General features: G+C 40.1%; 2 protein-coding genes across 4 annotated transcripts in view; both read left to right on the top strand.

Annotated features, from left to right (window-relative positions):
• RAD54B (RAD54 homolog B) overlaps nt 1-15,403 on the top strand; it is a 62,480-nt gene that overhangs the window by 10,920 nt on the left and 36,157 nt on the right. The window lies entirely within an intron of this gene.
• Nucleotides 6,924-12,964, top strand: FSBP (fibrinogen silencer binding protein). The gene is made up of 2 exons (XM_015617945.2): nt 6,924-7,359; nt 11,600-12,964. The coding sequence occupies exons 1-2, from the start codon at nt 6,989-6,991 to the stop codon at nt 12,123-12,125; spliced, it is 897 nt and encodes a 298-aa protein (XP_015473431.1). The 5' UTR covers nt 6,924-6,988; the 3' UTR covers nt 12,126-12,964.

The following is a 15,403-nucleotide window of genomic DNA, read 5'->3' as shown; positions in this document are numbered from 1 at the left end:
GCAAGCACACAACACACATTCTGCAATATACAGAAAAAGAAATTATCTAATACTGTAACTTTAAAAATGAGGAACTTGGAAAATACCCTGCATAGAGATTATCTTAAAGGATTCAGGTTTATCAGTAATAATTCTTTCTATTCCCTCATCTATTCTAAGGGGAGCTGTACACATAGCTTCTTCTTACTTCTTTTTTGATTTTCAAAATCTGTTATCAGGCTATGTGAATGCAAGATGGGAAAAAGAGAAATGGCTATTCACATTTTCTGACATGTTTTTATTTTCCTTTCCCTCACTCTTTGTAAAGTCCTAGTTTGGAGTGTGGGGAGCTGGTGACTGTATATATTCCCAGCTCTCCTGTCTCCAATAGATATGAGGGTGGACTTAAGGGAGGATGAGGGAACACAGCTGTCATGTAGAGGGACAAGAAATGTCTTACTAAAGCGAACTGGGAGGGTTTTTTTGAGCTATCATGAGTATTATGGCAGACTAGGCCTGGATGCCTTTAAAGCTAGTTATCAAATCTTTTTGTGGCTATGCTCATTGTTTAGATTCCCTTTGTTGCCACGTCAGCCTAACTAGAGTTCAGTCCCAGCTTTTGGCTTTAGACTTAAGTTTTCCCTGAAACAGAAGCTTTGTTTGGATCACTCCTTGAGCCAACAAGATAATGATAAGATGGTTACCTCACTGTCATCAAATATTCACTGAGCAAGATTAGAAGAATGGAGAAAGCTGTTTTTCTGTTAAATGCAGAGAATCGTGCAGAGGGTAGTATTTTCAAGATAGTATGTAAAAGCACAGTCTCCAAACTTTTAATCTCTCTATGAACAAAACAAGAGACTTGCAAAAACTTTGCTTCTCTTACATTATTTCAGTTGTTAGGGGCTATCTTGCTAGTGAAGATGTGAGAATTTAGGGAAAATATCCTGGGAAAATATCCTGGGAAAATCATACTTTCAAACATTTCTGTATTTCTCAGCTGCTTCTGATTAGTCATCAAAATGCTTGTTGAAGAGAGGATCAGAGAAGGTATAAGAATGTATTAGGAATGGATGCACTTCTTAATTTGTAAATAGTGGGGCTCTAAGCTTTTCTATTTTTAAGGAGACAACTTATAAGGCGAAGAGCTAATTCATGGAGCTGTACAGTCACACAGTATTACACATTCCCGTAGCTTTAAGCCAAACTTAGTTTGAAGGATGTTTACTGATCTGAATGTGTGGGTGGTGGAATGTCACACTGAAATGAAGATAAATTCTTTAAAATTTGGCATGGAGGGCATTTTAATTGGCTAATTCATGTATTCCCCATTTCAGTGGGCTAAATGTTGAGAGAATGCTTTATATCAGCAGAGGGGACAGAATTATACTTATCTTTTATGCTTGGAATTTCAGCTGCTAAGAGCTCTGGAGCAGGCTGGAACCCTTGTTCTTGCAGCAGTTTCAATAACTGTTAGAGGTTAGAAGTTAATACCTGGTAGGTACTGATCACAAAAATAGATGCGAGACAAAGAGAAGAGGTAAATCTTTGCCTTATTTGTCTCACCTCCCATGCAGGACAGAGGTTTAGAAATAATTGTGCAGGAGAAAGGAAAGGAGCGGTCTGAGAGGTCCAGGTACAGCAAAGATAAGAACACTATAGTATAAAACTGATGGTGAAAGTGCTGATGAAGATGAGGGGAAAAAAAAAATCAAGTGACATGAGAAAGCCATTTGAAACACAAATGATCTAAAAGTATTATTTCTAAAGGGTCTGATGTGAATGTATTTAAGCACTGTAACTTCCAGGTGAAATTGTATTACAACTTTTAGTTCACAAGATTTTGTCATCTTCAACCCTCTTCTTAGTAAATAATGCCTGCACCCCTTAGCTTTAGACACTGCCCATGAAACAACTGTCTCTGTGAGAAACCTTCTTAGTTGAAAATTTTCTTACCCACCCTTTGCTCAGCAGGCTCTTAAAGACAGGCAGATCAAATGACTTGGCACTGTCTTGCTGTCATGTCAGTAGAGAAGACTATATGATGAGCTAATGGAAGTTTTGCAGCCCTTGCTACCTATAGACACTCTCATCTTATGCAGCTGCCAAATTCATTTGCAAGGGTGAGCAACTGCCTTGATACTTGCCAAATGTTTCCACTGCCATAATAGCCCAGTATATTCAGAGATGTGTAACATACCCATCCTAGCTGCTGAATCTTTCTACATTTTTTGTAAGTACAGGGGTACCAGGTTTCTGTTTTAGCTTTGATTCAAGTCTTGCAATCACCCTCTTGTTCTTGAGGATTTTCAGGCTTCTAGGTGATTGCAAATGCTAGCCCCATGTCTCTGCAGAGCTGGTTTGCTTATGTATTACTAAATAAGAACAGAAGTCCTTCAGACTTATCCTGGGGCTACCATTTTGGGCAGAGCACCTTCACAGGGCTCAGCAATCTGTTGATTTGATAGTTTTGCACTAAAAGGTCCCAGCCTGAATCACTTAAGCTGGTGTCACGCCTTTCAAAGTTCATGTTTGCTCTCTGTTCCAAATGGTATCTTTCAAGACACATTCTTTTGTAGGCATCCTCAGTTTTCTCAGATGTCTTTTTCCCTTTGTCTCATGAACCTTATAGTGATTCTTTTTTTAAGTCTGTCATGGAGAGATTCTTCGTCAGTTCTGTGTGACAAAATAATCCTCCCTGATTGTCCAAAATGCTCCCCTGATTTAAGACATTCTCCTTTTCACGATATTCTGTCTTATAATGCATCTAAATTTACATGGGCCACTTGATGCAGTTAGTAGCTGTTATACAAGCCTATCACTTGTCACATTTGTGGCCATTGAGCTTTTTCAGTAATTCATAGTGATTTAGTGACTTTAATTCCTGACTGTATTATAGTTGCAATTCATTCATTTCAATAGTTCTCCAGGATGCACTGTTTGTATCATTTTGTGGTATTAATTCTAGAGTTTTTCACAGCAAAAACAGAAGGCATAGAAGGCAGTGAAGTGATGTAAGGGGTGCATGTATCTTTATTTTTGACAGTGGTGAGCAGAATTTCTCTCCTGCTACCAATGGTTTGCTGTCCCCTCAATTGTGGTAATACAAGTCTTTAGGAATATGGTCTGCAATTCACTCTACAATGATCCAGATAGAGTCTGAAGAAGTTTTTTTCAATATATTTCTTTCTGCAAGTTATTTGTCCTGTGGCATACTGGATTAGGGAACTGCTGGTGATTAAAACTAACTCAGCTCAGAAAAAAAAAGATTAATATGCATTGTCCGGATTTGTGAGTGCTCATATCAGCACAGTGAAAGGGCAGGAACATTACACAGTTGGGGGAAGGCAGAAATGACTGTTTTGACAAAATCCCACATCTATGTTGGCTTAAACCAATTATTAAGTTCATATTAAATTTTTATGCTTGCAAAATGAATAGATTATTCTGTAGCTAGATCATCTTGCTGAACTGGCTGTGCACTGTGTTGCATAAGTGCAAGTGTTGGTGGAAGGTGTAGGATGAAGGGTGGATTGTGGTAATATCTTTGTTTTTTGTAATTGTCTTGGAGCTACACCTATTATTTTAGCTCAAAGATGTCTATATGTATCATTAATATCCAGGGTTTTCACATTCTGCAATTTCTCATCAAGTACTGATACGACCTTAGGCTGATGTACAGAGTTATTTTAAAAATGGGAAAAAAAAAAAGGAAGGAAAAAAAATCTTGGTTGGCAGCCAGCTTCGTTTTTTACGAGGGTTATTTTACACTCATGAAGAACAATATGTAATTCAGGCAGTTCATCAGACATTTGCTCAAAAGAAAACTATATAGCAGTATTTTGCTGTAATTACATTAGTGTGGAAACTTAGTCTCTCTAGCAACATTAAACACTAAGGTAATACAAGTTTAGATAATACAAGTCTAATATTGGGAGTTGCTGCATCTGGTAGCCCATTATAGGGGAGAGTGGTGCAGCTCCTCATGGCCAGGACCACAAGGATGTATCCTCAACAGGCACATGTGCACACTATATGTGTATATACAGCCAGACATCAAAAAGTTCAGCACTCACACAAAAACAAGCAGCTTCAATGGCATCATCCTTTCCATTCACTGTATGACTATGAAGAAAGCTTGTTTGTGGCTAATGCTTGCGTATATAACATGGATCCTCCAGCAAGTGGCCTTAAATTCTTACTCTGCTCAGTTACTGGTCCCTGGATCCCTTGGTCTCCCAGCTGACACACAAACATGCACTGGGTCTCTCTGGCAGCTGGTGTGACCACTGGCCTGTCCCGGGTGTCCTGGTGTCCCTCCAGTAGCCAAATCTCAGACCTTCTGGTCTCTGCAGTATCTGGCCCAGACTCGTGGTCACTCAGCTTCCAAGCCTTCTGCATGGCTAGTCTGGCTTGGAGTTTGCCCGAGGTCACACACTGACACAGGTATCCAGGCTCTGTGCCTGGGCTCCAGCCTTTGCCTTCTGGTGCCTCAAGCACCCTGGGCCCCTGTGACCTGTGGCAGTACTACTCCAGCTGCTGGCATCTGTGTTTCTGTACATGGTCACACCGAATGGATATTTTCCCTCACCCAGGAAAACAGTTACAAATGTAGTTTAACAGGCAGATAGGACAATCTGCAGGGCTCAGGCCCAGGGGATGGCTGAACTACCTGTTTACATGCACCTGGCCCCTGTTAGCACTTTCCCTCCCTCCCTCCCTCCCAGTATCCTCCTATGCTTGTTCTTTCCCAAGCATACTTTCATGATTAACTATCCCTTGTCTTGCCTTCAGTTCTTCCTCTAAATATCTTGTACTGCCTTCTCCAATCCCAAAATACTTTCTCTGGCATCTCACACTGAGTCCCATACCCGGTGGGCAGTAACCCCTCCTTGAGTGTGTGAGGTGAGAGGTCTAGAGAGAGCCTCTCCTGTAGACTCTGGGTCTCTCTGGCCCCTGGGGCCTGGGAGCAGCTGGACTGAGGGCTTGGTTTCTTTGGGTTCCTCTGCCACGCACTGTTCATTTGTGCTCTTTGTGTCTGTGGGGAGGAGCCTTTAATCACTCACCTTTTTTTGCCACTAAAAAGTCAAGAGTCTGGGTGAGCACTGCACAACTGCTTCAACAGTGCAGGGTACAACATAGGCTCACCTGAGACTCCTCAGTGCTGATACCCAGAGTCTAAACTGTGTGAAGCACATCCAATTTTTTTTCAGTTACTGAAGAACAACTAAGAACAGAAATTAAAAAACCCCAAAACTCTAACCACCAGCTTTAAATTCTTAATATTAGTAAAGTGCAAAGTGAGGGTAAATAGGAAAGGATTAGGTGTTTATAAGTAATGGTTTTCATACAGTGCTTCTAACCACAGGAGTATTTTGTTTCTCAAATTTAAGTGTAATAGGCTTCAAACTATAAAATGCTTTATTTAATCCTGTCTTGAAAGCAATGCCAGTGAAGTGGACTGGTCACAATTTTGTTAGGTGGTACTGACAAGCCAAGTCTTAGAAATGGTTCCAAAAGTGCTTGTTATTTTAAATGCTAATTGATTTTTAGCAGTTAAAAGTCTCCCTTTGTTTAGTGTGAATTTCTTGTTTTGAATGCGGCTTGTGTCTGCTTTGGGTTTTTTCCCCTTAGAGCAAACAAGTTTATACCTAGATCTTTATAGCCTTAGGATATTTCAAGCTATAATTATTTCTCTTTCCTTCCTCCTGCTTCTAGGCTCCCTTGTTTTCAAGGCTGGACATGTTAAGCTTAGGAAGCTGTTGCCACTATCTCAAGTGGTGTTTGTTTCCACCCTCCGGACTCTTTCAGTGGAATACGTCATTTTTCAAACTTAGTTTTTGCTTTTTGTACTTGAGAACATCTTTCATTATATCTGCTGGGTTTGCTCTTTCTCTGATCTGTTGCTCTAGTTTAGACCACTGAAATTTAAAGCCTTGCATGCGTTTTTACGTGAATGCTTGCTTTAAGGTGATACGTTGTTGAGCAAACATTAGAAATGGAGGCACATCTTGTTAATAAAAATCAGATTTTTTTATCTTGAAAAGACGCCTGGATAAATATAATAAAATTCAGTTATGTGCTGGTGGATATTATTAAAACCCCAGTATCCGCACGCTGTAACGCACTCGGTAAATCTGTCACGACTGCGGGCGGCCCCAGCCCTTGCGGTGCCGCCTCGCAGCCCCGGCCGAGGGCCGATGCCGAGGTTCGCCCGGGAGCCGCCTCAGGGCCGGCGCAGCGGCGCTCGGGGCCCGCTCGCACCGAGGCGTTCGTGCCGCTCCTGCCGGTGCCGCAGCTCGGCCGGGGAGCGCAGCGGGCTCTTTAAGAAGCCCCCGTGCCGGTGGCTGTCGCCGGCTGCCAAGTACGGGAGAAGCCGAGCTTTGCGGCGAAGCCCGAGCGTAACCAGCCGGCTGGGGGAGATGCCGCCCCGCAGTGACTGACAGCAGGACCAGCTCTATGCAAATGGCGCCGGGGGCTCTGCCGGGGCTCTCTCCACACGCGCCGCCGCCTCTCGCCTCCCGCTCCCCGTAACGCGCCCTGCCTCGCACAAAGCAATTGTTGCTTTTGGGGGGGACGTCGTTACACGTAAAATCATCTCCAGCAGGGTTTCAGTTTGAGATTGTGTGAGGGAGCTGGGAGATGTGTCAGAGCTTGTTACTCCAGCTAAATTAGGTAATTTTTAGCTGGGTAATGTGCTAATCTTTAAACCTTTATGTTTTTAAATCCTGCGTATGTCTGGTCTCCTCATACAAAAGTGTATTTTGCTTGTTTCTTCTCGCCTTCTTCAGTCTGAAGCCTTATGTAGGTCAGGCTTGGCTTAAGCAGATTTCCTGAACCTGCGTCAGCTTAAGCTGAAGGAATTTTAATAAACCCTCCCTTGTAGGCGTGGGCCTAAATGAGACTAGCCTAGTTAAGCCTGATCTTTTTCTGTTTGTGAAAAAGAGCTGAGCAGAGCTAGGGACTGCATGGTGGCTCCAGGAACGGCTTCCTTAATTCAAAGATAACAATGGTTGGAAAGGCCAGATCTTCTAATTTTACATTATCTGAAAAGCTCGATTTGCTAAAACTCGTGAAGCCGTATGTTAAAATTCTCGAGGAACATACCAATAAGCATTCTGTAATAGTGGAAAAAAACAAATGCTGGGATATTATAGCTGATAACTACAATGCCATCGGAGTAGATCGCCCTCCTCGTACTGCACAGGGCCTGCGCACGCTGTACAAGAGGCTCAAAGAATATGCCAAACAGGAGCTATTGCAGCAAAAGGAGACTCACTCAGATTGTAAAAGCAGCTTTTCCGAGCCAACCAAGAAAGTTGTGGAGATGATTCCACAGATTTCCAATGTGTGTTTAAGAGACAGGAGCGGTGTTCAAAGGTGAGACAATTCTTTTTATTTTGTTGCTGAATGAAAATTATGGCGCCTCCTATCTACTTTGTAACGCTTTTGCTTGTGCTCAGGCACCTAAAGGAAGTGTTTATCTGAGAAAATTCAGAAATGGGAAACAATGACAAAAATAATACTGCTTTTGTTTTATGAGAAGCTTTATGTTGACTTAGCATTGCATTGATTTTTTTCAGCTCTTTCAAAGCTTGTTTCAGAGTCTTTGTGATACTCTGGAAAGTGAGGGTTAAGAGAGAATCAAAGAGAAATAGTAGCTCCAACCTCTACCCCTCCCCTACCTTTTAATAGGCAGATTATTCAAACACTGGCAAAGTGATGGCTATTCTCCTCCATTTAAGGTAATACTGCAGTCATTTTGCAACATATGGAACTGTTACCAGTTTATACAGGATTTTTAATAAAGTTAGTTCACAGAGCTAAGAAACCTTATTCACCTTTATTCTCTCATTTACTTTGGTGTTTGCATGTTATGTTTTAACTAATCCCAACCCTTTAAAGAAAAAAAGATTGATTCTCCATACTGCAGTGCCTTTGTGAGTGCAAATGTTTTTTTAAATTATACTTTACTTGCATTGACGGTGGTTCCCTGAAGCTGGAGCAAAGCTAATTGCAGTCCAAACTCCAAGCAGTTCTGTGTCTTATGTGACTATTTAAATACAGAGAGAAACTGAGAGGTACAGCACTAGAAGTTTTCTTTTTTTTGCGAGGTTTCTTTTTTTTGCTGCTCAGTAAAGTGAGACACACTGTCTAGATTTGAGCCAGACATAATACAGGCAGGCACTGTGCAGGCTTTCTCCCACAGCTGGCTAATGCCCCTCATATCTGACTTGCAACACTCTGCTGGTTCTGTATTGGTCCTTGAGGGATCAAAAAATGCCTGGGTCGGATTTTGGTTCCTCCAGATACAAAAACTAAGCTAGGGAGTGGGGGAGGGAAGTCAAATAACTCACCAGCAACCTTGAGAAAGCTCTGATTTTTCTTATTTTCCCAAGCAGATTAATGGGAAGTGAACTTTCCGTATTTTAATCAGATATACTGATAGTGAGTGCAGCAGCGTAACACTCTAAGAAAAGCTGGCATGCGCACACTCGGTGAATTGGATTCATGGTGCCACTGGTTGAACTGAATGGTAACAATTGTCTAAATCCCAACATGCCAGATGCTCTAAAAATATTCTGTTGTGGGTCCGTTGCGTAAAGAAGTCTAAAGCAACTGGACTGTGCTGCTGCTCCTGGTGAATGCCCCTGGAGGAACCATTCCAAAGAATTCTCTGGAACAAAATGAGGCTTTTAATTGCGCTAATAAAGGTTGCAGTGTCTTGACTACCAACTTTTGTAAGGAGGGGGGAAAAAAAAATAGTGTGAGAACTTTAGTTTGTAGATCGGCTTATAAAAAGCACTGACGCTTTTAGTGAATGATTAAGAGCTAATGATCTCCATAGTTTGTCTCCTGTAATTTAAACATTTTCTGCAGTTTTTTATGGGTCTGGGAACACTGGCTTGATTACTGCTTGCCCAAAATCGTTGTTCCTAGGAACAACCACTACACTGTGGGCTGAAGGAAAAGAGCATGATTTAAAAGATTATTTTTTTCCCTGTCCAAATACATAATTATTTGATAGTTCTCTGAATTGCATTTTACCCCAGTTTTATAAACCCGATGTTGGGTTTTAGCTCACCAGGATATGACTTAGGTTTTGGAGGAGGGAAATATGACTTATAATGAGCCCAAATTCTTAATCGCACCTTTAAGCAATTTCTAGCTCACTGTGATTAAACAAAACCTGGTGAATCATGGGTGCCTGCAGGGTTATAAACACCATGCCCCAATTGTGGTAACTGTTGTTTGTCTTTCTTTCAGTCAAGTTGTCAGAAACAACATTAGTAACCACCATAGAGGCAGTTCTTTTGTTTCTCAATTCCTTCTTTCTCTCTTTGCTGTCTAATTGTTTTCCTCTTAAGAGGCTGACTAAGGAAAAAAAAAAAAAAGCCTCATCAGAGTTACCTGAAGATCTGGTAATTTTTCTAGTTCTGTGTGGATTACCCTATTAAGAGCTGGATTTTTTTTTCACTGTTTGGAGGCTCTAGTCTATGCTACACAAAATCTTACCTTTCTTTCTTCTATTTAACCTCTCTTACTTTCTCTTTCTGCTCTCTCTCCATTTCCTTTTGTCAGAATGACCTGCTTCTCCTGCTGGTTGTTTCCACTTTTCTCAGGCTAGAAGCTGGCCAGGAGCCAGCAAATAAGGAGAGAAGCTTTATTAGAAGCTGTGGTTGTGAAGAGGGGGGAAACTCAGAATTACACTCAGCACAGGGGAAAACAAGTGAAAATTTGTGTGCAGGATAATGCTTCCGATGCTGAGAGGACTAAAACAATATGAGAAAGAAGCATGTAGGAAAAAGTGAAGCTCTGTGGCATGAGGTAGACGGGGGAGTAAGGTGATATAATTGATACTCTATAGGGAGCTCAGGTAGCAGTCAATTGAATTAAGATTATCTTGGTTTTTTCTTCAGGAGATTAATGAAAGGTCAGTTTTCAATACCTGCTTCAGATGGATGGTGGTTTTTAAAGAATCTTTAGTTTAAATAGTTTGTGTGGTTGACAGGCTTTATTTTTGGAAAATATATTGCTCTCACCCTGATGAGCCTTTTTGCAACTGAGTACTGAGGAGCTTTCATGCTTTTATTATAGAAAATGTATTTTCATGTTAATGGATGGCAGGCTAGGTCAGGGTCCTTCAGAAATTGCAACTATGATTGCTTATTTCTTTTAAACCAGGAGTTTTGAAGACCATGGGAGATCCAGGAGTTACGATCATGCCACCTTTTCATTAAGGAGTTAGTGCATTTTTGTGAGAACAGGATGTATAAATTGCATTTCTTCTTTGCTTCTGGGAATTTGAACCCACATCTCTTACTAACCAGGATGGTGATTTAATAATCAGATAACTTCTCAGAGTGTGGCTTGTAGGGCTATGAAGGCATTTTAAGGTGTAGAAAAACTCCATTGCTCACCTCCAAATTTAGGACAGGTTCTCCAGGATAGGGGGAGCATCTGTGAATGTTATGTTAATCATGGATCTACTTACTGCCTTTAAGTGCTAGCAGCAGGTTTTGAAGGGTTCAGAAATGTCTTGAATCTGCAACCACCAGATATAGGCTCTGTTTTAGACAGTCCTGTCCATGAGAGTGCAGTGGCTTGGCTGTCAATCCCAAGTTAATATATTCGTGTTCTCATGTAACTCTATACTGCCTTCCCAGTCATGCTGCAAGTATTCTTTATAGATCTGTGCAGTAATAGATCGAGAAGCTGATGTGGCTTAAAAAAGCATTACCTGAATAAAGGAGTGATGTGCAGAAGTGTAGGGTTTCAAACACAACTGATGGTAGACAAGTGTCAGGAACAGCTTGAGCCATTATTATCATCAAAGCCAGTGCAATGTCAAATCATGATTTGAGATGCTGCTGACTCAGGGATTTACACAAAGACAGATGAGTCAAGTGGGTGTTGTTCTTTAAAAAAGAAATGCATAGAGCTATAGGCTGTTCTTAATGGAAACATTTCTGTGTCTTGAAGCTTCAGAAGAAATATTAAAGCCAGCAATTCAAAAGGGAAGGAGCAGGGATTAACTTGGTTCCCAAATCTTCTGGCAAGGGTTGTCTTCTAGACTCTGGTTTCTTTTCCCAAGGCTCTTTGTGTAATTTTATTTAGTGATTATTTTACGTTGAAAAAAAGCCCAAATACTTGGGTGCATGCATCAGAAATGGGGGGCACATTAAAACGGGGAGACAAATACGTGTGAGAGATGGAAGCGTTTCTGCCATAGTCCACTCCATCTAAATTAATGTCCTTTTAAAAAACCTTTTATATTACATAAACTTTCCCCTCTGTTACTTGCATGACTTGGTGCTGCTTTTTAAAAAATATTTTCATTTATCACTAATAGCCCTTCTTGCTTCTTCAGTGTCAGAGTGGCCTACCAGACGAGTTCTCTGTTGGCTGTACTGCCTTTAGAGCAATAAAATCTGAGTAAGACAGGGCTGTGTGTATGTGGTGGAAAGAAAGAGGGGCATAAGTGGTGTTCAGGTAATGAAAGTAAGAGTCCTGGGCATAGATAGCAGAGTAGTATTCAAATGAAGCTTTGGTTACTTACAGCTATGCCTTTTAAAATAGTTTTTAATGGATTATTTAAATATGATTTTGTGTGTTCTAGTGCTAGTATCGATAAAGAAACAATTGCTGGTACCAGTTCACCACAGGCAATGTTGGATCACCATCCTGCGACAGTCATGATGGACTTGCAGTTGGAAGAGGATGTCAAACCTCCTCCTTCTCTGATTATAGACTCACAGCAAAATGAGAACTTAGAACAAGAGGAGGAACACCAGCTGGTGCATGTTATGGAAAGGTCTCCTTCAACATCAGTGTCTTCAGTTGATATGAGGGTGATGATGTCTCCTTCCCCGGTACCAAGAAGAGATGAGTTTTTTAGGCTTGAGGTTGGAGAACGCTTTAGACCAATGTGTGGTTATGACCCACAGATGTTACAAATGCTGAAAGAGGAGCATCAAATAATATTAGAAAACCAAAGAAAAATTGGTCTTTATGTACAAGAAAAAAGGGATGGTTTGAAAAGAAAGCAGCAACTGGAAGAAGAACTCTTGCGAACAAAAATCAAAGTAGAGAAGCTGAAGGCAATACGACTACGCCGTGATCTGCCAGAATACAGCAGTATCTAAATATTTTATTACTTCTGTCACATTCTTTGAGATACTTAATAATAAATGCAAAATTGTTTCTTTTGTTAATATGGATGGATCAAAATCTGGGCTTAAGACATGACAGCACATGTTGTTTAAGTACCTTAGAAAAATACTTTGTTATGGGTTTGAATGCACCAACTCTTCTGGTCTAAAGTATAATCAAATCCATGTTTAAGTGTTTAGATTAATAAAAATGCAAACTTTAAAAATATTTCCATTTATCTCTAGAGTTGTGATGAGTTAATGGAAATTTAACTCAGCTCTTGTTATAAATTTTGGTCATATGCATTATTTTTTCAAATAATCACCTTTAATATCTTAATGAAGTTGCAGGTAAATAAATGCATAAAAGGAGAAATAAGAGGCTATGTTTAAATGTTTTATTCTTTTCAAGTTGGTCAATCTTATGACAGTAGTGACATTTTTCTGATATGTCAGCTTGGAAAACAAAATTACTGGATTGTTATATTTTTTTAATGTTCAGTAGACAGTTGAATAAATGTACATCTTTTTAAAAGTTAATACTTTTTAATTGTTTGCAGTGAAGAAGTGTTTCCATAGGATGTTATCAAAATAAGAGACAATGAATGCAACACTTGGTTTTTAAAACTGCATGCATGTGTAATTTATGTGTACAGTTATCACAATTGTGTATTCAGTTATAGTAATTATACTGGTGATCAACCACATAAATATCTTTGCTAATTTGCATGCATAATTACTACAGTGCATGTGCAACCAAGACAGTTGCAGGTGCCTTTGATCAATATCACTATGACTATAAGCTACTGAAATAAAATAGTTTCTGTGTGTAACATGTGACTTGAAATCATCAGAAGATTGTGTTATTCTGAGTCCCTTTTATAGATGCTGTTGTTCCGATCTTTCAATTAGTTTCAAATAAAAAGCCCCAAATGAAAACAAAATTGATTCTTCTATCTGTCCTGGTAGCAGCTGTTTCCTCTGTAGTTATGATCAGCGTTCATAACTGGAGGAAAAAAATGTGGAAAATATAAATCCCAGATGATTAATTTCTTCATAACTCTTAGTCTCCTGCCTGTTGTGAATGGATCCACAACTGCCTTAGACCTCTGGCTCCTTGCTCCCCATAACAATACTTTCCCCTTCCTCTAACCTTTACAGCAAGAAAAGGAAATGAAGGACAGCATCAAGGAAAAAGAGAGAACAATGGAAATGTAATTCCTCCGGTGTCTCCCATGTCAGAGGGCCCCAACAACAGATTGAACAAAAGCAATAGGAAGAGACTATTTCTTCCTCACTCCTGTCACCACTGTTTTCCAAAATTTGATTTTCTCCACTCCCACAAACCTGTGCATGCAAGTGTGGGGCAGTGGTCTGCATTAGCAGACTCTCAGTGAGGTAAGCTTCACACCTCCTTGTTGGTCTTCAGAGTAAATCAGGTACCACAGGAGTAGGTACTTATTGAAAACTGAAGACTGGAAGCATTTAAGTGTAGTTGAGGAGCTAATGGAGCTTAAAGAATTACAGTTAAAATTTGGGATATGATAATCTTGACTTGTCAGTGCCCAGGATAACTTTAACAGGTTTCAGGTAGGAAAAGTAAAGAAAGCAAGTCTTTTATTTACAAACTGAGGAAAAATATAGAACAATGAGAACAGGTGTTGACAATGTGGAGTTCCTCAATACTCTTTAATTGTTTTTTTGAGAAGAGAGTACTGTAAGTGTTCTGGGAATTTTTGTGTACTAAAAATGATGGTGCCTGGATAAGTGGCCTTTATTCCAGTACAGTCCTTGGCTTTCTGCTGTGTTTCTTAGTTCAAGGACATTGATCTGGTTTTGTGTAGCTGGAAGCGCTTCAAGGAGATACTCACTTCTCTGAGTTTACAAGAATCAAAATCCCGGCTTTAATAAATAAATGCAGATTTTATTTGTTCTGCTTCTCAGAAATGGGAAACAGCACTAAATTATCTGCAGTTGTCTTGTAATTTGCAAATGTGTGATCTTATCCTTTCAGTTGAAAATCAGAATTCTGGTTTCCAGCGGTAAGGAATTAATTTCTAGTTTCTGTTCTTATATGTTATGCAAACAAACAAGTTTTTATTAGTTTATAAAATAATTCCCTTACAGCTCATTGTCTTGCAGTGGTTTTGAATTACAGGTACTCTTAACACTGGCCACCAAAATGCTCTGGGGTCATTAGAATGTTTTCTTTTGATGCTAGATGAAGAGGTGACTTCCAGGATTTCTACTGGTATTTTTATTTTGAGGACTAGAACTAGAGAAATTTTCAGTCTTGGAAAGCTTGTGGTCTTTTCTGAACTGGCAGGCAAAGTAGTTGCAAAAATAGGACTCTGCGTAGAGCAAAGTCTCCCTTGTGTTCTTGATGTTGGAAGGGGAAGGATGAAAATGAATAAAGAAATAAAATATACTGTCCCCTTATAGTTGGTGTTCTTCCATGTTTTGTTGTTCTGACTTTGTGTCACTTGTTAGTGGAAGACTTTCTTATCTGCAAGCAGCACCTCTAGTTCAGAGATCTCATCTATCTCATTTGCTGTGTTCTCAGTTTTGTTTCTTTTGACTTTTGGGGAGCTTGGGAAAGGGGGAGACATCTGTTGAGTGCCCATGGAGCTCGTTCCTTTCATTACTAGTGAGATGATTATTTCCTTTAACTAGGGAAGTGTTTCCTTGAACCTTCAGTGCCATTGTATTGCTCTCTCAGTGCAATGTGGTGCTGACTATATATTTTACCTCTCTGTGGTGGTGGATTTGCATTTCTTTCTCACTCCACATCTGCTTTACAGTATCAGGTTATCTTTCAGAGTCAGACTCTCACTTCTCCGTGCTTGTTCCTGGTTTTTTTCCATGTATTCCTAATACTGGGTACATGCAGCACAGCTGTGGCTGGTCCTTCTGGACCATGAAGTGCTATAATTTTTACTGTTCCAGCAAATGATACTGTGCTAGTGTGTGTGAGAGGGATGGTAGGAGGAGGCCCTTTCCTCCTTCACCCTCATTCTTATCCTCTTACTCCCTTCGCTACATCTGGCAGTGCCATTCCCTGTCTGCATGTTTATAATGTACAGAGTACAAGCAGAGTAATTTTAGGCAAGGACAAATTTCTACCATATGTTCATGTTCTTCTGCTAAGATAACTGCAATAAACAGGCTGTAGGAGTAACTTAATTCCAGACATCTAATGGATTTATGTTTAGGATTAGAATAAAAAACTGTACTTGTGATAACTTTGTGAGAATTGTGATAGCATCTTGTGT

This window comes from Parus major, chromosome 2, assembly GCF_001522545.3.
Source record: "Parus major isolate Abel chromosome 2, Parus_major1.1, whole genome shotgun sequence".
NCBI lineage: Eukaryota > Metazoa > Chordata > Aves > Passeriformes > Paridae > Parus > Parus major.
The sequence above is the reverse complement of the archived record's forward strand: the minus strand, read 5'-3'. Positions and strand labels throughout refer to the sequence as shown.